Source organism: Salvia miltiorrhiza, chromosome 2 (genome assembly GCF_028751815.1).
Source record: "Salvia miltiorrhiza cultivar Shanhuang (shh) chromosome 2, IMPLAD_Smil_shh, whole genome shotgun sequence".
Lineage (NCBI taxonomy): Eukaryota > Viridiplantae > Streptophyta > Magnoliopsida > Lamiales > Lamiaceae > Salvia > Salvia miltiorrhiza.
The window spans coordinates 56,247,796-56,269,615 of record NC_080388.1 but is presented as its reverse complement, the minus strand read 5'-3'; the positions used below and the strand labels follow the sequence as shown (position 1 = coordinate 56,269,615).

General features: G+C 37.7%; 2 protein-coding genes across 4 annotated transcripts; one reads left to right on the top strand and one right to left on the bottom strand.

Moving 5' to 3' along the window:
• Positions 1-537: 537 nt before the first annotated feature.
• Positions 538-4,140, top strand: LOC131010475 (probable LRR receptor-like serine/threonine-protein kinase At2g16250). The gene is made up of 4 exons (XM_057938016.1): positions 538-972; positions 1,046-2,936; positions 3,015-3,145; positions 3,222-4,140. Exons 2-4 carry the CDS (start codon positions 1,144-1,146, stop codon positions 3,815-3,817), a joined length of 2,520 nt encoding a protein of 839 aa, XP_057793999.1. The 5' UTR covers positions 538-972; positions 1,046-1,143; the 3' UTR covers positions 3,818-4,140.
• A 730-nt stretch (positions 4,141-4,870) lies between these two features.
• Positions 4,871-17,870, bottom strand: LOC131010474 (uncharacterized). 3 transcript variants are annotated; one of them, XM_057938013.1, is made up of 17 exons: positions 17,159-17,870; positions 14,635-14,918; positions 14,255-14,332; positions 13,910-14,124; positions 12,596-12,688; positions 10,158-10,241; positions 9,082-9,198; positions 8,577-8,682; positions 8,422-8,481; positions 8,237-8,290; positions 7,629-7,686; positions 7,091-7,167; positions 6,469-6,539; positions 5,862-5,922; positions 5,506-5,565; positions 5,341-5,403; positions 4,871-5,265 (listed from the first exon to the last, which is right to left on the bottom strand). In XM_057938013.1, exons 1-17 carry the CDS (start codon positions 17,325-17,327, stop codon positions 5,143-5,145), a joined length of 1,773 nt encoding a protein of 590 aa, XP_057793996.1. In that variant the 5' UTR covers positions 17,328-17,870; the 3' UTR covers positions 4,871-5,142. The 3 variants fall into 3 exon arrangements, 2 of the variants coding, with proteins under 2 accessions (XP_057793996.1, XP_057793997.1); XM_057938014.1 differs by lacking the exon at positions 17,159-17,870 and adding an exon at positions 15,419-16,064; XR_009096563.1 differs by lacking the exon at positions 5,862-5,922 and having other exon boundaries at positions 5,239-5,265.
• Between the last annotated feature and the right edge of the window lie 3,950 nt (positions 17,871-21,820).

Here is a 21,820-nt window from a genome sequence, read left to right as displayed (position 1 = left end):
GTGAGATTGGAGAGAGAAGATAAGATTTCTCCAATAAAATAATTTCTCATCGAATGAAGTGAGGTTTGAATTTCTTTCGGATTTTGCTTTCTGTTAGGGGAAGAGGAAAAGGGGATCGAGAGGCAGTGAGGGATGAGCGAGAGACGAGATCAGCGGCGATGCCGGTGGCGGAGAGGAGGGAGTCGAAGGTGGAGAAAAAGGGGTAGATAGAGAGGAGGAGGGTGACGTGGATTATGTGAATTTTTTTTATTAAAATATAATAAACGTGGCAATTCCAAGTGGATTAAAATTACAAATAACAACTAAAATTAATTTTGGTTGTGAATTCTAGTTTAAAAATTCAAATTCATAACTAAAAAATTAATATATAATTTAAAAAAATTATTTTAATTAAAATTATTTATTTTTATTATTTTAATTTGAACCCTTCTTAAGTCCATCCATTAAAAATCCGAAACCATTTACACAGTTTTGTATGCGAGCGGTGTGCTGACTATTCCAGCTGAGTTTGTTTGTATACAAAATCAAGTACGGAACAAATTTGGTGTATTTTATACTAATGAAATTATTTGGTAAAAGACATACTCATATTTTCCGCACGACTTATTTATAGGTTCCTTCCTTCCACCTCTTATCTAATTTAGCAGGAAGCTGCTCAGCACCACTCATCGCCGCCCGCCGCCACAACCTTCCGGCACTAAAAAAAAGCAGTCCGATCAAGCAAGCTGCTCGCTTCACCGCAGAAGAGTCAGCTCAGTCCTTTTTCCATTCATTACATTAAATAGCTCCCCTTCCCTGCCATGAAAACCACATTAGTTGCGCACGGTTGTGGCCGTTGAAAACTACCCTTTTTCGCCATTAATGCCTTCACTCCCTCCGCTTTTTTCCATCCACCAAAATAGCCTCTCTCTCCGCTCGACTCGCAAAATCGTGCATTAAGATGAAGAACCAAAGCTCGTGATCATCATCGAGGTATGCATATTTACGTCGACATGCTGCAACCTGCTCGTCTCGTTGCTTTTCTCATAACTTTTATTTCTCGCAGCGGACAGCTGAAACAAACAATCCACCACAACACAAACCGCACCCATCCATGTATTTATGTTGCCGCCTCATTTCAGTTGATGATTGAGATTCCAATTCATGGCACCACATCTCAAGCTTCCGCTATTACTGCTACCACTAGCCCTGCTGCTCAGCTCGGCGGCGGCTCAGCCCCCTCCACGGCTGACCTCCCCCACCGAGCGCCGGGCATTGCTCGATCTCCGCTCCTCGCTCGGAATCTCAGCTAAGAACTGGCATAAGAAGACCAATCCCTGTCTGAATTGGACGGGAATTGAGTGCCGAAACGGTCGCGTAACCGCGATTAAACTATCCGGTTTGAGGAGAAGTAACCAAGGGAAAAAAAATCCACGGTTTGCTGTTGATTCGTTACAGAATTTTCCTTTCCTATCAACGTTGAATTCGTCTGGATTTTTGCTGCCGGGGCAGATTCCGGACTGGTTAGGCACAAAGCTGAGCAATCTCGAATCTCTTGATCTTAGCTCGAGTTCGATTACTGGCCCAATTCCATTATCTCTTGGGAGTTTGAGCAGTCTCACGTGGTTGAATTTGTCGAACAATTCGATCACCGGCAACATGCCAATTGCATTGCAGAAGCTGCAGTCGTTGTCAGTTCTCGATCTTTCTCAGAATTCACTGACAGGGCAAATTCCCGAAGAGATTTCTTCTCTTCGGAATCTCACCAATCTCGACCTGTCGTCGAACTATTTATCCGGCGCGATCCCGCTTGATTTCGTTTTGCTTTCTAAGCTCAAGCAGCTGAATTTGAGCAGAAACAGTTTGAGTTCATCGATTCCCTCTCAGATTGCGAATCTCTCAGAGATGGAACAGCTTGATCTCGGATTCAATTACTTGAGCGGGGCGCTACCTCAGGAGCTGGGAGGGTTGAGGAGCTTGAAGTATCTAGATGTTTCTAGAAACAATCTCACCGGCCTCTTCCCGGGCAACGCTGCTTCCTTCAATGTCACTGCTGCAGTCTTCTTCAACTTCTCTGACAATCGCTTCTATGGAAATGTGAGCTCCAGGTTTGGAAATGCTCTTGTAGTCGATCTGTCCAGCAACTATTTTAGAGGGCAAGCGCCTAATGAGAGCCGCTTTCGCCTCTCAAATAATTGCTTTTCGAGTATACAGAAGCAGAGGAAATTGGAGAACTGTACCGAGTTTTACAAGGGTGTAGGTATACCCTATGACAATGATGATGGTGATAGTGATGGCCAACAACCAATGCCACCAACATTAATGGAGCCAAGGAGGAGGAAGAGCAGAAGCAGGCTGTTTTATGTTATGATTGGAGTTTTTGGTGGGATTGGTTTAATCTTCATATTTGTTGTAACGGCATTGCTGGTGCTTCTGAGATCACGCAGAGCTCGGAGTAGTAATCAGCAAGCGCAGAGTAGAGACGTTGAGCAGCCTCCAAAGTTCGTTACAGACTTGTCTAGCTTGGGGGAGTCGTTCACATTCGAGCAGCTGCTCGTGGCAACGAGCAATTTCAGTAACGAGAACTTGATAAAGCAGGGGCATTCGGGATGCCTGTTCCGTGCAAGGCTGGAGGGCGGGGAGCTTGCAGTCGTGAAGAAAGTGGATCTGCAGTCCATCAGAAGGGAGCTGTTCGTGGCGGAGCTGGAGCTTTTTGGGAAGGCGGCGCACCAAAGGCTGGTGCCTCTTGTAGGGCACTGCTTGGACGATGAGAATGTGAAGTTTTTTGTCTACAAATACATGCCGAATGGGGATTTGTCGAATGCTTTGTATAGGCTGACGAGTTCAGAGGAAGGGCTGCAGTCCTTGGATTGGATCACGAGGCTGAAGATCGCGATAGGAGCTGCAGAGGCATTATCGTACTTGCACAATGAGTGCACTCCTCCTCTTGTTCATAGGTACTGACTGCATCACCCTATCAAATAACTTGGTTTTCGAAGACAATTAATTGACATCAATTTTGTTGTGTTATGCAGAGATGTTCAAGCTAGTAGCATCCTTCTCGATGACAAGTATGAGGTTCGGCTTGGGAGTTTCAGTGAAGCTTGTGCTTCAGGAGCCAATAATCATCAGAATGTGGTGTCGAGGCTGACTTCTGGTAGATGCGGTAAGAGTTTGAAGTCGAGTTTTCAGTTGTTGATAATGTGAGCATTTCAAGTATCTGATGTGTAAAAGTTTGGCAGGATCGTCGTCTACTACGTGTGCCTACGATGTGTACTGTTTGGGGAAAGTGTTGCTTGAGCTGGTGACTGGGAAGCTTGGGATCAGCACAATGAGTGATGCTGATGCACAGCAATGGCTGGACAGCAACTTACCATTCATCAGCATCTACGACAAGGAAATGGTGCATAAGATTGTGGACCAATCTCTTATAGTAGATGAGGATCTTCTGGAGGAGGTATGGGCCGTTGCGGTGGTGGCTAAGTCGTGCCTGAATCCCAAGGCCTCGCGACGCCCTTCAATGAGGCATGTAGTGAAAGCACTGGAGAATCCGTTCAAGGTGGTGAGGGACGAGAATTTCAGCTCCGGGAGGCTGAGAAGAGGTTCATCTAGGCAGTCGTGGACAGCTGCTTTGTTCGGTAGCTGGCATCATAGCTCCTCGGACAGCTCCAACATGTCGAGCCAAACGAACAAGGAGATCATCGGGGGCCTGAGGCAGACCGAGAGAGCAGGGTCTCGTGGTAGTGGAACGAACGACCACTCGTCTTCGCATAAAAGATCGTCGAGCGATGTCTTCCCACAACCACTAGAGATGCAAGATGTAGAGAGTGGCAACTAAGGGTGTGTCATGTTTGTATTCCTAGTAGTTATTTAATGAGTGTGTGAGAGAGAGATTTGTTACTCTAGGACAGGAGCTGTTATAGTTTTGCTCTATTTGTACAGAAGCCTGCATAAGTCGATTTATTAGTCTCAGAATAATTTTTGATCTGAGAACTTTTCAAGTAGCCTGCATCCATCGCTGAGTCTTACAAATCACTACCCTCTTTTGTTTCTTTTAAAAGGGTGGATGATTGAGACTCGGATGCTCATCCAGTAAATACCATAAATTATAAACAGATTATTGCCCTTTAATTTTTAGACTTTGGGCCATGTTATAAATTAGACGCAATCGTTCAACTTGTTACAAATTCGACCATTCTATTTTTATTTGTTTGCACGAGGTTGGAGCTTAAATTTATTCAATGTCGAAACTAAAAAATGACTGAGGACCTTTGCAGCCCATTGTCTGAATCATCCTCCTCTTCTGTCTATTTCATCACCAAATCTTTGGAATTGCAACTCAAACCATCAATAAAACTAGAATTCAGCATTGCCACTCCTAAATCAATTACTCAATCGCTAAACATCTGACGAGGAAATTGGTAGCAAGGTAGATTGGTCGAATTTACAAGAAATCAAGACATTATTAGAACGCAAATATCTCACCTTAAAATGTAGAAACTAAGAGGGTATTTGGTTGAGCTTATAAGCTCTTTAACAACTTATAAATTATTTAGAAGCTTATAAGCTCCTTCAAAGTGTTTGGCAAAATAAACTCCTAAAAAGATTATAAGCTGTGAAAATAAACTCTAAGAGCTTCTAAGCTCCCTAAAAAATTAGTTCATCTACCCAACTTATTTTCTTATTATCTTATAAGCAACACTCATTTTACAAAAATAATTCAACAATGCATCTGTCTTCAATTTTCTACTATTTCTAACTAAAAATTCTCTCTCTAGCTTATAAACTCAATTATCCAAACACTTTGATAACTTATAAGCTCTTATGAAACTACATCTTATAAGCTCTTTAAAATAAGCTTAGCCAAACAACAAAATTTGGAGTCGTTGCAAACTCTGGAAATTAAGCTCTATATTGCTTGCTATATTTCGTTGCAGTCGAAGAATCTTGGCTTAAGTCAACACCGTAATACATTTATTTCTATGTGAACACTGTAGTCTAGCATTGCAGTATAAAACTAGTTTTTATTGACACAAAAGCAAAGAGTTGATACTGAAATTTGGGGACTATCATAATGATTTACAACTTCTATGGGGTGAATAGTCTACAATGGCCACTACCTTCATACAAGTCGATTCCATATTGAACAGCATGGAGATATCTTCAGAGGGAGAGGATATCAAACTCATGAGGCATGAAATCTTCACTTGGCCTATAGTACTTGTCGGGTGAATAAAGGCTCAAATTACTGACTTGGCCAGTATACAGGCAAGCGAATCTCTCCACCTAAACAAGCATTAGGAAGTGAGTACCAATAATCATTCGTAACGGGGAGTAGTTTAAACGGATATTTAGACTCACCTGATGGGCAAAGCGAGAATTCTGATATCCGGTCTTCATCAGCTGTCCCCATACCTTATGGAACTGAGAAATATTGATCAAATGATTAAACACTCTAGTGGTGGCAGATAACAAGGAATATTCAAGATAGATTTCTATTTATGCTTCTTGGTTATCACTTCTTACCTTTTGATGGCATACTCGCTGCGCTTGTTGATGACTCAGCCGTGCTCGCTCCTGCTCACACTGTCATAAAACCAACTCTTCATAAGGTCCAGGGAGATATTTGAAGTTGATTGAGCATACAGAACACTTCTAATTAACTCTTCAACATTTTATAGGAGATAATATATACAAAATAGTGAAGGCGGAATATTTTGTGAGGTTGACGACCCAAATAAATTAAAGTGTAAATCCACAAGCTATTGCCTTTGAGTTGATGATTACACTATGTCAGTTTAGAAGCACACAATGTCTCCAGATAATTAATATCCTTGTCTGAGTATATTGATTGCAAGATGAAATGTCGGAGCAGTACTAACCTCCAATTTATCTAGCTCAGAAAGTATGTCTTCATTATTCACGGACTTCTTGCCATCAAATCTGATCACAGAGCATGGGGAAAAGGTATCTAAATATAAGCTCGAGATGATCTAAGTTCAAAATGCTGTGCGTACTTATTTGTTTTGAGAACTGAAAACATAAGAATAGACAAGCTTTCTTAATATGATTCATATTTTGAATAAGATGGGTGGGTATAGCACTGCAGTACGGAGTCCTATTGTTAGCAACCCGTGAACTCGGAGGACCAACACCATGACACATTTAGGTAGCATGAGTGACAGAAGGTTGCTCAGGGTCGGTTTGAGTCCCTATTCAGTTAAATCTAAACAATCCAACCTGGTGCTGGAGTGTCCAGAGTCCATAGGAAATAGTTGATTATACACATTGAATTTTCATCACTAAAATAGGATAGGAAATTATATATTGTAGAAACAGGTCATCACTGAATTAGCTTTCTCTATACCCGTGACTCTATCACCTATCAGCAGCTTAGCAGTTTGTACGCTTCAATGACAATTCCAGACACATAATATCATTGGCGTGAAAACCAGAAAGTAAAAAGGGGCAGAGCCAAGATGTAAGTACCTGAGAGACCACTTCAGATGATGAATCTGGTCCTCGATATGGTCACGCTTATTCCTCAACAATTGAAGTTCCTAGAGAGAATTAAACATGAGGTGAAAATGTACAGAATCAAGAGCCAACATTTATAATTTACGATCGTAGACATAACAGAGCTAGAAAGAAACATCAAAATATTCAGCAGTTAGTTTCTCACAGCATTTGAAGCTTAGAGAAATGAAGTAAATAAATAATGTCATTTCCACCATTAGTTAGCTTGTACAGAATATAGATTTTTCTAATAAATACGATAATTTCTTCAATAAATGAACATTGAGCATTACCCTGCCGAAAGAGAATAAAACAATAATCTTTTCATGGCAGTTTTGTAATAATCTGATTACTAAAGGATGGACTCCAAATGTGAGATATTCTTTGTAACTTTAAGGGCCTATTGCAGAGAGAGATCATTGATTGCATAAAAACCCAGTCTTTCATCTATATAGATAGTTTACAACCTCAAAAGATAGGCAAGGCATTTATACCCATCACAGACTGATTATCATAGTGGTTAGCAAATCACTTAACAAGTTATGGCAGCTATAAGATATGCGCCATATGCCAAAACCAGTAGAGGGATATATACCTTGCGAGTCTCTCTTAATGTCCAGAGAAGTTCTACTTCCTTCTCAAGCTCTGGAACAACAAGCATTGTTCTCCATCCTACAAAATAATAATGTTGCTGAATCAAACTTCAGAAATTAACATAATATATCAGCATCCTTAAATTATATGCTTCTTTATTAAATACCAACAAACTCATCTGAGGTTAATGAAACTAAAGGGTGGAGGATATACTGCTTATCACAAAACTCTTATTCCAAGTTAGATCTGAACATAGCAATTCGTTATTTTAGGCTAATATGACCATCGGCCAACATTCTCCTGAGGACAAAATGAAGTAGCCCTAGCTAGGCACCACTAGAACAACACCTCACATCACAAAAAATAGATGGCATCACTTGCAAGATTCAAACAAAATGTTGTTATTTCAGCATAAATTAATTATAAATGTTATTCCTTTCACAATGAATCTAGATTAAGCAAATGCATTGAAGTCAATATGAATACAAAAACCCAAAAAATCCTTATTATGAAAATGAAGAAGATGATAGATGATTTACCAAGAACTTTTTTACTGCGCAGAATGTCTCCATATATGTGATCTCCAACATAAAGTACCTAAAATATTAGATGGAAGTTGTTGAAATATTCTAAAAAATGAAAACCACAGAAAAATCCAAGCACAACAATGAACAAATGATCATTCCTCCATACTCAGCATCAATGGGCAAAGGAAGACTACTAAGAAAAGGTACCATTCCTCCATACAGCATCAATGAGAAAGAAAGACTACTAGCAAAAAGGCATTGTTCCTCCTTTACACATAGTATCGGTCTTTAAAAGAGTGAGAAAAAAATGACGAATGAAAAACTAGTAACAACTTTCAGAATGTACGCATTTATCTCATAGAAGAAACGGCAAACTTAACTGAAATCCAGTTTTTCATGTATTATTAACATCATACAGTCTAGTTTCTGTCTCATATTAAGCACGGTTGGTATCTTTCTGTAAGCCACAATTTTAAGAAAGTAGCACTAATGGTCCATGCATATCCTACAAACTAGTATGTCCAAAGGTGTATTCTCCATTAAAGCTTGACTCTATGGACCTAGAAAGAGAATAAGTTTGACAGGGCCTAAAAAGTGGACGTCCATACAGAAGGAAGTACCTGGGAGCTTGACTCTATCGACAACAATTTATGCAGGTGGCCGACATTTCCCCCCTGAAAGTGTCAATCCATTCAATTAGTGAGCAGAATTGAATGGTATCAAGGTATATACTAAATGGTTTATGATTCTTTTCTTCTTTCACAAGGGGGCACATGTTAACAGTAGCCTTACGGTACAGGGATACCTGGAAAACTTGACAGCTTTTATCCAGGATCTTCAATGGCAACCTTAGAGAAGAATCTACCTGGTTAATCAATAATAGAAAAGTTAATCAGCCTTGCCAGGAGTCAAACAAAATAACCTGTTTATTAAGGTAAGATCATAAAGATGTAAACTAACCTGAGGCATAGGAGTTCCATTATCTGTATTAAGAAGCATACCCGACTCCGGGTCAACTTCAAAAAGATTGGCACGGTTTTCATCATGGAAAAAACTTGGTTTTGCACTGTTGGAAATATAAGTAATAACATGTAATGTCAGAAGAAATCACAAGATAGCCAAGAGAACTTTCAGCTCATTTATCCATCACCAGAGACTTTAGCACATGATTAAGCCATGAAATATGACCAATAAAATATATAATATGCACTCAAAAAAAAAAAATCAGTGTTATGGCAGAATACAGACTTCAAGAAAGTCATAGAACTTAGCTAAATACATCCTATCCACAAACACCGACTCACAATACCTCAAATAACCACATCAAGTCATCCAAAGATGGTTAAGAATGTAAATATGAAATTTCAGCACACTTCACTGAAAGTTGGCAATACAGAAACAAGAAGACTCATATAGAGTGTGTGATAATGTTAGAACTTTTCAAGAATAAAGGAAAGCTTACAACCTCCCAGTAATAACAACATCAAAATACTGAAGCCAATCAAAATTCAAAGCAGAGGAACCATCCACTGGTCTTGGCCCACAGAGGAAGTTCATTACAATATTTGTATAATCCCATAAGCTGCAGAATAAAAGAAGAAAAATAGTCAGACATCATCATGATATAAATTCATATGGCAGAATCAGTCTCAACAAACATTTGTTATGGTCCTTATGGATAATAGAGAATAGATCCCAGTTTTCCATAATCTGTACAAGATTAAAAGGCATTACATATTTGGGCAGAAATTCATAGCATTTGATAACCTAAGACATAAACTCATAAATATCAAATCATATATCGTCCATATTTATTTCAATTACTATCAGAAGAACTCCCCCATCCTACAATTGGAAACTTTCCCATAAGCAGCATAATGGGTTAAGGTAATCCTTAAGATGGACCTAACTGACATAAATTGGGAGCAACTTCACAGGAAATGGTTCTAGTATGGGAAGCAAAGAGATCAAAACTAGTACTTGTACTTTTTCTTGACAAGGAACATTATAGAACTATAATATGATAAATATAGAATATGTTTGTATAAAAAATACACGACATAGTGCATATATATGTTATTGTATAAGTAATGAGGAATTTTTAGTCAAGCACTGAGTCTGGTTAACTATTTTCATTCATTTGTAAGAAACTACTCTTATACAATAAAGGAAATTTTAAAACTAATCAGTCAAAAATAATATAACCCTACTAGTCATCATTCAATCTGACTCTCATCTCTTTCTCCTTTTCCTTCTCCTTATTGCTATATTCCCGTTCTCATTATATGCTATTTCTATTTATTGCAAATCTACCAATCTTGATTGACTACCCATCCCCTTTTATTATTATCATCTTGCAGGAATTGACCATTGTCGGTCAAAGGTGGCACCGGTCTCGCAAAAAATAAATTATAACCCTCAACATTCCATTCTCCAACCCTATCAAATCTACTCCTGACCATGACTGGAGCACTATAACATTTATTTCATAAAACATACATCATTAGTCTCCATGATGTTTAAACCAAGGGGTTCATTTACCTGTTTGTCACCAGAAATGTAGCACGGCCAGAATCTCTAAGCATCTTTAGCATGGGAACAATTGAGGAGTCCTCGTTGATATATCTGAGTAGATAAGCATGATTTCAAAGTTAAGATTTATGGTCAAAGAATCTGGGCAGACAATTTGGCACCAGTAAAGAAAAACTACTAAAGCAATAGTCCAAAGGTGAGATAACCAAGTACATATTTTAGATTGCAGAATACGAGAACAACAGTGATGTAAATTATGAAAAGCCTTTGCATGATCACATCTGTGTAACCTTACACAAGCATCCACAGAGTAACTTGAGAAAAACATAAGAGATAGTGTGTCTATGTAAACTCACAAAAACACTAACTAGGTAACTTGATACGAACTGAAAAATACAGTTGTTAAACAATCAAGTCAAAAAAATTAAATGACAACAATAGTTTGTATTTAATGACTTATGATGAATATTGAAATCTAGCATTTGAAGACAATAAGTACTCCCTCCATCCTGCAAAACTCCCTATTCTCTTTTCACATGGATTAAGAATGAATGTATTCAGAAAAGTAAATGGACACACAAACTCCCTATTATACCCTTATTTGCTCATAAAAAATGAAACATTGTTAACTTTACAGATCATGAATGTGGGTATATTATGAAAAAGAAAATTTAATATAACTCGAACAAAAGAAAGAGGATTATGATCTTTGAACGGACAAAAAATGAATAGGTGACAGCTTTTGTGGGTCAGATGGCGTAATTTTAACCGAATGACAGCTCATAGTTTCCTGTCATTGGGTTATTATATGTATATTCAACAATCGTGACCCGTTCATAACTCAGCCTTATAAGATTCAATATAGACCAAGTTCATGATATTCAGGTTTATTTCATTTGGTATTCAAAAGCATTTACTAGTCTTTCATCAGAAGTAATTGAAGATGTGTATTTTGAATAATCATGACGTCATTCATAGTACTTGACCTTCTTAAGTCCCATTATAGAACAAGATATCTGAATTTATTTCACTTAGCGTTTAGAAACATTTACTAACCTTTTGTTAAATAAAATAGTCATTGAGAAGAGAATCTAAAATATAGATGCGGACACCCTGCATTAAATTCTTCACAAACAAAGGAACAACATCCACAATTCATCTATGTACCATGCAGCAATGAAGTTTAAATAATGAAAGAACTCAAGAATCAAGACAAAATAACTTTTCTGTTGTTGCGTGATGTAATGAAAAATACATCCAAAAATAACTGATGATGCAACTAAGTGACAATTTCCACTTATCTTAAATCATTGTTCAAATGAATCAAATGAAAGTCATGAATCAAGGCATCAACATCCGTATCAATTAAATGATTATGTGTAAGCTCTTATATATCAACCAAATCCAAAATAATGGTATCACACTAGTTCGAGACATGCCTCTCACTAATCAATTAATCATCTGGCTTTCGATATTACATTTTGACATTGTTATTCTATCATTCCTTTGTCATAGCAATTCAATGATATTGCAATTTGTAAAGTAGACATGGATCTGTCTATATGATAGTGGTTTTATAGTGGCAGTTTAAATCTTCATATTACATCAATGTGCTCTCAGGTAGGCTAGAGAGAGATTCAAGATAGCAATTTTCTACAAATGACATGGTTAAAGTTAACACCATTTTGAGAAATATAGTGAAGCATGCGTAAATGAGATGGATTATTCTATAGATAATGGAAGGTTTGCTCTATCGAGAAATTTTATATAGTTTCTCTATGATAGAAAATAATCATAATTTGTAAAGCTCGGGAAGAATTTTGTCTTTTTCTAGATGAGTATAAGGCACACTGAGAATCAAGATGGGCGAAAGTCAAGCCTCCATATCAAAAAAATAAAATAAAAATATAACTACTAAATAAAAATTAAAAAAGATAATAGTACTGCTGCAAAATCCATTTGCAAGAATAAAAAAGAACGACAGCTGCAAAATTGCAACAGAAGTAGATATGACTGTGGGGCTCATAAATGCTGATGATACCCAATAAATGAGCACGTCGTTAACAATAGGGTGGTTGGCGCCTGAGGGTGACTTTGCACTACTCTTAATGCTAAACGGAAGACCTCATGAGAGGCCCACTTCATTTAATGTTTGAAAGATCACATAGTAGAATATATAATATTTCTACCCTCAATGATACAAGAGGCTGAGCAGGTAATACGAACAGTTCTGTGCATGCATTTATTGTCAGACGTTTAAGAAGGTAAAACCATAGGAGAAATTCATGAGAAGGAATGCGTATGAAAGAGGAAACCTCAGGACTCGTAAGAAATATCAAACCAAATATTTTGGCAGTTCAGTCAACATTTCTTTCCAAGTTCTAGTTCAAAAGAAAAATACACGACAACTCTGCACTTATAAGGCAAATGGATGACCTTTTAATTACCTTTGAGGATCTTTTGCAACCATCTTTTTCAATGTCCCATCACGATGGCACAGATCAACTGCAGCTCGAACATCTTTATACATACGAGAGTAGCTGCAAGGTCATGACATGGCAAGGATGAGAATAGAACAAGTACAAGTTGAATCTCTAACTATATGAAGGCTGCAAGCATTCTTGTTATGTGTAGTCAGCAGCGTAACTGGTTAGTCTCTACTATCCAATGATATTTCTCTTCATGGTATCAGCATTGTATATCAAAATTACAAAAGTAGAGAACAGTAGAGCATTTTAAGTAGGTCTCATGATCATGAGACAATCTTGCAGAAAATATCCATGAGACAGAAAGATCCAAGCAATATTTTGAATATCAATAGTAATATTTTTTACAACAAAGTAATACCATTTTAATGCATATCTTTACAAAATATTACTTCATTTACTAAAGTATTATTAAAATTCAGTCGTATTATCTTAGTTCATCATCTCACATAAGTTTCTTTTTCATGTAAAATCAATCTTGCCAGATCTTTTATAGTATGGTGTCACTGTAGATGTATTCTACATATGTGTAATCCACTTGTTAAAGTTCCAAACTGATGTATCTCCAATATAAATTTTTCTAGACATTTTAAATCGATCGCAAAAGTTTCAAATAATTATTCTCCTAGAATTTGTAGAAAATCTTGTATATGTCTTCTCAACATAAATATTAGCCAGATGAATTATCATACACCCGTGACAGTTTTATGACACAGATGGTAACTTATTTGGTAGCAAGTATAGCATAAATCATTTACTATTAACTTTATCCTCATGATCGGAACCCGCAAGAACAAACTTGTGCGGATGAAACAAGCACAATATGAGAACTAAAAAGAATAATCTTTACTATGTTGAATATAGATGAAAATAGAACTAGAATTAAAGTCAGCCTCATTATTTTACTGGCGATCTAAAGCCAATTTTAGACTGCTTATTACCAAGAAATCATGAACAGTAACACTGTTTCCGAATAGGTATATAAGCCATTACGTTGATAGCTTCAAGAAGGGAAAGTATTTTTCATATAATCCAACAGTCCAGAAAAATTCAAATAAAAGTTGAATCATAAAAGTTCATTGTTCAAGTAAAGATAACGGATGAAATTAGGATGCCCGAATTCATCCAAAATACAGGTATTGTGAGTCTGTGACTTCTTTAGAGGAACTTCACAGCATTGCTTGAATTTGTTACAGCATCATATGGTCAAGACAGTAAGGGGACTAACTACAGTACATAATGGATTAAAACAGAAGTGTGTTGTAGGTCTCTTACTCTGCAGGTATTTTGCCCAGGTTGTTGTCCTTGAAGTCAACAAGTTGTGCAAATAAGTAAGCTTCAGCCAGGGAGAAAAGGGTATCAATTAAAGCATATTCAGGCTCATCAAATGCATCACGGATTAATGTACTCCCATATGTAGCAACTTTCTCTTCCTTTGACAGCTCTCTAAATCCATGATAAGCTACTTTTACATACTTATGCCGATCCATCTATCGCAGAACCAAACAAACAATTTCATAAATACATGAAACAAGAATCAAATTAGAATAGAGTTCATTGCAGAAGAATTTCTGGAAGACCTTTGGAAACTTATGAAAAGTGCAACTCAGAAACACATACCTTCAGTATATTGCCTCTCTTTTTATCTAGGACCAGTCCTCTGACCATGTAAGTCCAATCAAATGACCAACCCAGCAGCTACACAAGCCAATTGAGTTAAAATGTTATAGATCCTCAAGTCCAAAGTATAATGATTCACATCAAGCACAAGTTGGATAGGAATAACATTATTCTCATATCCTGGTACAATGTCTTTTAATATTTATTTCTATTACTTCCATAAGTTTGGAGCCTGGACTGGGACAGGAAAATAAATCGCAATTTTAGCAAGATTGACTTACATCTTATACTAAAGATAACATTACTCAAATCAATTACTTCCATTATCCAACTACTTAAAATAAGAAAAGCAAGATCAGTTACAATAGGAAAATACTAACCTCAGCTGGGTATCCCAAATCATGAACTAGCTTTTTTACTGTGCCTTCATAGGCAAGTGATTCAAATGTCTCTGGTTTATACTGCGCCAGCGTATAATCCATATCAAATCCGACAGCAACTATATTACGCATGTTTAGAGATCTATTGCAGAAGATCTGCTTTCCTATGTCAATCATTTGTCCTCCTTCAGGAGAAGACCACACACAAGGGTGTTTATCAACCTCGCCGGAGCTAGTCCTCTCAAACTGCATTATTTTGCTGTCCATGGTTTTACTTGACTCCTCTGTGCAACAAAAGAAAAGTATAATATAATTATAGGTATTCAAATCAGACATAGATTTATCATCCAAGCCACAGTCCACACCACTTTATTTGTACTCTGAAACGCAAATTTGAACATAGCAGGTCAGCTCTATCAAGGCAGTCAACTGTCCTATATTTATTCGAGTATATTTTGCTAGGTTACTTCATATGTTTCCAATTGCCGTTCTTGACATGTGCTCTAGATAATTCCATAATGACACGAAATTACCAACAATAAACTGATTCACATATTTTATAAATAATAGAACAATCAACCGAGAAATTCACATTGGACAAATGTATCGCTATATGCTCAATAGAGATTTTTTCCATTATTGGCTAGACTAACAATGTGGGTAATAAATATCGGTAAAACAATAAACTTTAAATGAACCAAGAAATTGTACAACATCTACAGGTAAATGAGAAAAGCATTAATTTATGAAAGCGTGGAATGGTATATAAGAGGGCTCCCTTTACCTTTTACCCATGGTTTTGGGTTAAGTTAGGGCTCCCTAACTTATATGCTTAACAATTTGATCCGACCAGCCAGATCTGGACGTTTACGGGAGAAGGCTATCTGGGGAGAGTGTCGCACGACTTCAGGGGTTTGAAGGCAACCTGCCTGGGTCCATCAAAGGCTCCCCAGAGTGAGAGCCATCCGTGGACGTCCGGTCTTAATGGGGGATGGACACCCCACATCGGTTCCACATGGAAGTGCGAAATGATACATAAGAGGGGGCTTAACCCTTTACCTTTGACCATGGTTTTGGGTTAAGTTAACTACTCTTTTGAGCATAGAAATTAGGAAATGACTACTTTGATTTTATGGTTGAGAGTAAAACACCCCACTGACTGCTATCTCTTAGGCTAAGGCTGGCTAGCAACAGAATCAAACATTAAATTGTTTAGTATGACGACAAAACTGATACTAAAGAAAACAAAATGACATGAAATTTACATGGTTTTGGCTAAGAACGAGTCTACGTCCACAGGATAACAAATTGAGAGTTACAATAATTAGAGAACAACACTCAAATTGAACAAAATGCTTCCAGAAAGGTAAAATAGAATTATCTAAAGACAATGTCATGCCTAAAGGGTTTATCTCTCAAGTATTCTAAGCCAAAACCTCAATAAAAAGATAACTCACGACTATTTCAGATTATCTGTCAATTATTATGCTTCAATTATATCAATTCACGTCACCTGACCAGACCCTTCAAGTTACATACCCAAACCCACCCCCTAACCAGTGCCCAAACTCATCAAACTCAAAACCCAGCGCATGAGCTTTCCAAACTGCAACATGAGGGATTAATGCTTGCATTTATAGCACAAAACCACCAGCCATTTTATCTGATTCAGCATGGCATCGCCATGCATTAGTGCGTCTAAAAACCATACAATTTGAGCTTCAAACATGCACTATATATTCATTTCCCACCCTCCATGCATGCATTTCAGAAAGCCAAAAGCAGCTAAACACTCAAAATCTATTTACTTTGCAAACCACATTACACGGATGACTTCCACCAAGAGTTAGTCCTCCAATATCAATCTAATCTTCAAAAAAGCATACATACTCCTCAATCCAAGGTCTTCCGTACCTTATGCTTAAGGAGGCCATCACCCCCTGACTCCCCTACGCCCCAAAAAATTTGGAAAAATTCATGTCCTTATATGAATTTAGTACTTTCATATTTGGTATGTACTACCATTCATTATGCACTATGACGAAGGAGATGGTTATGTTGGCAACCAAAGACATCAAAGAGTTCATGAAAATAGAATGCTGCACTCACTCAGTTCAAAGAGCAATTAATTTCACAATTTTGCATATATTCTTCACTCGATTTCTTTTCTTTCCTATTTTATTTCCATATAAACCCTGCAACTTCCCCGTCTGCAAATCATAAAAATGGCCGGGAAAGAAAGAAAGAGAGAAATAGTCCATTTCAAAATCTAACAAATAATAAATCACGAACTTCTCAAAAGAATCAACCATGCATGTCGAAATTAAAAGAGAAGGTGGCTTGCAAAGCAGAATTTGATTCATTAACCAGAATTAAAAAAAAAATAGAAAAGTGTTTTTTCACTTCATAGAGTTACAGTACAGTCATAAACCCCTGCTTAAAACACATACACGAAGTAATAAAGAAGAAGGGAGAAGAAAAAAACGGAACGCTCACGTACACAATCAATCGAGCTAACACAAACCTCTGCTGCGATAGACCTTCCTTCTACTCGGAAACCGATCGGAGATCGAAGAACAAAAGCCACGGGAATGAAAATGCAAAATCCTGGACGGAAATGGGGAGGAAGACGAGGAGGGAGCAGAAAACAAGGAGACGTAAAATGAAAAAGAGCGTCCTCTAATGATACGCATCTTCGCATTAAATAGCCATTCTTCCCCTCAACGGGATTAGAGGAATTCCAATCCGCAGTACCGAATTCCCGAACACGATTCGAATTCGATGCGCCCTGTTGCCGCTCGAACTCAGAGAGCATTAAATGGGGGGGAGATTCACCCGAAACCAATCCCCAATGTGGTTAAAAGCGGATCGATTCGAATTCCCACCAGCTCCAGAATGGCGCGCCACGTGGCGGCGGAGCGAGGAGGTGAGGATGGTGGGCGCTGTCGTAAGCTTCAAGTGCTGCCGTGGCGGTGGTTGGCGGAATTTTGGATTCTTCTGGGATTTTGTTAATCGAATTTGGTTGTGGAATTTTGGCGAACGTGTTGTGTGCTTGTATATTTTTTAATTTGGAGTAGTAACGGAAAAACTGACAGGCTGGGAAGAGGAGAAGAGTAGTGAGGAAGACGCACAGGCGTATTTTAGCCAAATTGATGGGGACAGCAGGCTAATTTCCTGCCTGGAAAATATGTTTTTATTTTGTGTATCCAAATTAATTTTTATGGCCACGGATAAAGAGAATTTTTCTCTCCTTTATTTTGTTTTTAATTTGGCATTATCTACAATTATCCCTTTTATATTCTCGTATTTATTCCCATGAAGGATATTTTGTTCAAGTTTCTTTTGACACAGATTGGATATATACTCTCAGTGATTAGATTTTCACTAATCCTATGTAACAAGTGACAACTTTAGAATATCTACAAGTGAAATGAGTGTTTCACTTTCATAACTTTGCACCGCAATGACACATAAATTTTTGTATTTTTAATTCTTTTTTTGGGTAATAGAGGAATGAGTGTTTCATAACTTTACAAGTACTATAACTTTTTGTATGTCTACAAGTAAAATGAGTGTTTCGTAACTTTACAAAGTCATTATATTTCTCTAAAGACAAAAAGCAATTTTTTTTTATGTTAAGACAAAAAGTAATTGAAAAGTGGAATAAGTTGATGTAGAAATAATCTCACTTTTACTGAGTGTAGACTTATAAATTGTCAAATTAGAATATAAAAAATGGGACATATATATAAATTTTAAAGAAACAATAGGGCCGGATGGCCCTATTGGTGATTGAAACTTAAATTTTGTCCACAAAATTTAAAATATCAATATTTGGTCATCTTTTATGTGTTCTACCTAATTTACCCTTTAACCCAATAGATCCAACAACTTCATTTGACCCAGATCCAGATTTAGGGATTAACCCATGCCTTGTCTACCCCCAGACCCCCGCCCTCACCCACCCCCCACCCACCCACCCCCCCCACCACCCACCCCAAGCCAAAAAAAAAAAAAATTTACTTCCCCTGCTTGTCTACCCCCAGACCCCCGACCCCACCCACCCCCCCACCTACCCACCCACCCCCCCCACCACCCACCCCCAAGCCAAAAAAAAAAAAATTTTTTTTTTTACTTACCCTGCCTTGTCTACCCCCCAGACCCCAGACCCCCGACCCCACCCACCCACCCCCCCACCACCCACCCCCAAGCCAAATTTTTTTTTTTTTTTTACTTCCCCTGCCTTGTCTACCCCCAGACCCCCGACCCCACCCACCCCCCCACCACCCACCCCCAAGTAAAAAAAAAAATTTTTTTTACTTCTCCTGCCTTGTCTACCCCCCAGACCCCCAACCCCACCCACCCCCCCACCCACCCACCCCAAGCCAATAATTTTTTTTTTTACTCCCACTGCCCTGCCTACCCCCTGACCCCCGACCCTACCCCCCCCACCCACCCCCAAGCCAAAAGGAACTTTTTAAACACTTCCCCTAGGGTTTAGATATTCCATTTAGGATTTAGATTATCCATTTAGGGTTTAGATGTTCCATTTAGGGTTTAGATTATCCATTTAGGGTTTAAATGTTCCATTTAGGGTTTAGATGATGCTGTTGTTTCTATATTTGTTCTGCATGTTTGGCACTTATGGCACTATTAGTGCCATAAGTGCCAACGAAAATCCAAAATAAAATAAATTAGTGCCATAAGTGCCATAAAATAAAATAATAAAGTAAAATTTTTTGGCTTGGGGTGGGTGGGGTCGGGGTCTGGGGGGTAGACAGGCAGGGGGAGTAAAAAAAAATTTCGTTGGCACTTATGGCACTATTAGTGCCATAAGTGCCATAAAATAAAATAATAAAGTAAAATTTTTTGGCTTGGGGGTGGGTGGGGTCGGGGGTCTGGGGGGTAGACAGGGCAGGGGGAGTAAAAAAAAAATTTCGTTGGCACTTATGGCACTTATAGTGCCATAAGTGCCAAGCTTGGCACTAATAGTGCCATAAGTGCCTAACCCGACCCGCGTGCCTGATCCTACCCGGCACGCGACCCGCGCTCCTGACCCTACCCAGTCCGCCCAATTAAGGGCAAAAACGTCCCAAAGCTATAAAAATGGCCAAAATTTGTGTTTTTTCAATGTGTGGCCATAAATTGTGTTTTATGCTTCATTTTGGCTACTTCAAAATTTTACTCAATTTTAAAATACAACAATCTTATTTTTTCGCGCACAAACAAAACACAATAGTAGTTTATTGCTCTCGCAAGACATTGCTTCTCCGAGTTTGCATATTTGTGTACGAAACTTCGCAAATTGTCCCTAATGAGAAACTCTGTCCACTTGAGAAAATTATAAGAACATCACATCAATCACAATATAACTACTTCATATTGAGCAAGAACATGAGTTAGCTAGGGGTTGTGGCTCATGTTTACATAATTTTGGTTACATTATATGAAGATGACATAATTGTGGAAGTCATAGCCTAAGAAAACGAGGGATAACAAAAATTTATGCCTATAAGGGCTCGTTTGATTTTCAGTAAAGGATTATGTAGGATAATTTGTAATCAGGATATTTAGCGTGGATAATGACAGATTATTAATAGTTTAATACTGAGTTGGTGTTTGCTATCATGACTAAATACAGAATATCCTGGTTTAAGTTAATCCTAGGGGGGAGGTGGTATTATTAATCCTAAGAAATCTGGATTAATAATACTGGGTCGTGGGATTAAACCGGGTCATCCGCATTATTACTAAATAATACCAAACACTAGACTGATCTGTACTAAATTAGCTAATACAGTGTATTAGCCAATATCAAACACGCCCTAAATGTCTTATTTCTTTTCTCATATTTTAGATAAAAGAGAAGTTCATCATTTTTCCTTCATTATTTTCACTTCAATGAGGGATAATATTATCACTTCAATATTATAGAGTACTTTTATATCCCTCCATTTAGAGATATAAAAAGCAAACACACCTTAAAAGTACTTTTTTGTACAAATTATAGTGACAACAAAAGAAGACAAGTTTACATTCATTCTTATAGGTAATACTTAGCACAATAACTATGCAATCTAAATAAACAATGCGAATATGATATCATTGTTAAATGGTCAGATAAGCTATTAAAAAGCTTTTGTCGATGTGACGGTAACATATGGGTGAAATCATAGGCAAAGAGATAGAAAGATAGCAGCTCGACAGCGTAATGAAGCTGTCGTTTCAACTTCGTGTATAATTCTCCTTGCTCACGACAAGCGTAGTGTCAGTGATAAGTTAGGATCGATTCCACGTGTAATTGGTGTGATTATATTTCTTGTCACGGTCACAAAAAAGAGAGGGAGAAAAGATGGACGTAATATCCTGATCACAAGGAACTTTTTTATGATCTCAAATGACAGTATCACAAGCAAGTGAGAAAAACTAAAATACTAAAAGAAATAATCAAAATAAAATGAGAACTTGGGCAACGCAATAAATCAACAAATATAAACTCGATCGGTCAATTGGTCAAGATGTACACTACTATGTATATCTATCAGTTATAAATCATTAGTGGTTTGTGCCCAGACAAGGGATCTGTATGCCAAAAATCCATCTTGACCAACCACGCATGACAACACCTATGTTAGAAAATCATCTTGACCAACTACACACGAGGACACCTCAGTAAATACAATTAAACCAAAAAGTATTGAGTCCTAGATAGATCTGATATTGACAAAGGCAGACCGTAGTCTACTTCAACCTCTTGTACCCACAATACTCCCAATGCGCAATGATCTTGCACACCCTATAACCTCGATTCATTGGTGATCTAGGTTTACTCAATTAATTAGTTATTAGTTATCAATTAACTAATCAAGATGTATTAGACCATATTTGAATCAAGTCAAGCACTTCAGGAACACACATAAGCAGATTCTCACGCCCAAGACAACCTCGCTATTTAAGAGTTTATATTCATATCATCACGCACATCCCAGATTTTTAAACCTAACTAGATATAAAATAAATACTCCCTCCATCTCACAAAAACATGAACTTTTTGCCATTTTGGATCGTCTCACAAAAACATGAACATTTCTATTTTTGTACACTACCCCACCACAATTCCTTTACTTTTTATCTCTACTTTACATAAAGTGGCACCCATTTTTCACTCACAATACACTTTTATCTA

Excerpts from the sequence above, each read along its gene's own strand:
- LOC131010475 (XM_057938016.1), top strand. The coding sequence starts at position 1,144 with ATGGCACCACATCTCAAGCTTCCGCTATTACTGCTACCACTAGCCCTG. Across the intron at positions 2,937-3,014 it reads ACTCCTCCTCTTGTTCATAG|AGATGTTCAAGCTAGTAGCA; the intron begins GTACTGACTGCA and ends TGTGTTATGCAG. Across the intron at positions 3,146-3,221 it reads GCTGACTTCTGGTAGATGCG|GATCGTCGTCTACTACGTGT; the intron begins GTAAGAGTTTGA and ends AAAGTTTGGCAG.
- LOC131010474 (XM_057938013.1), bottom strand. The coding sequence starts at position 17,327 with ATGCGTATCATTAGAGGACGCTCTTTTTCATTTTACGTCTCCTTGTTT. Across the intron at positions 7,687-8,236 it reads CGATAGAGTCAAGCTCCCAG|GTACTTTATGTTGGAGATCA; the intron begins GTACTTCCTTCT and ends CTAATATTTTAG. Across the intron at positions 5,404-5,505 it reads AGCGAGTATGCCATCAAAAG|TTCCATAAGGTATGGGGACA; the intron begins GTAAGAAGTGAT and ends AATATTTCTCAG.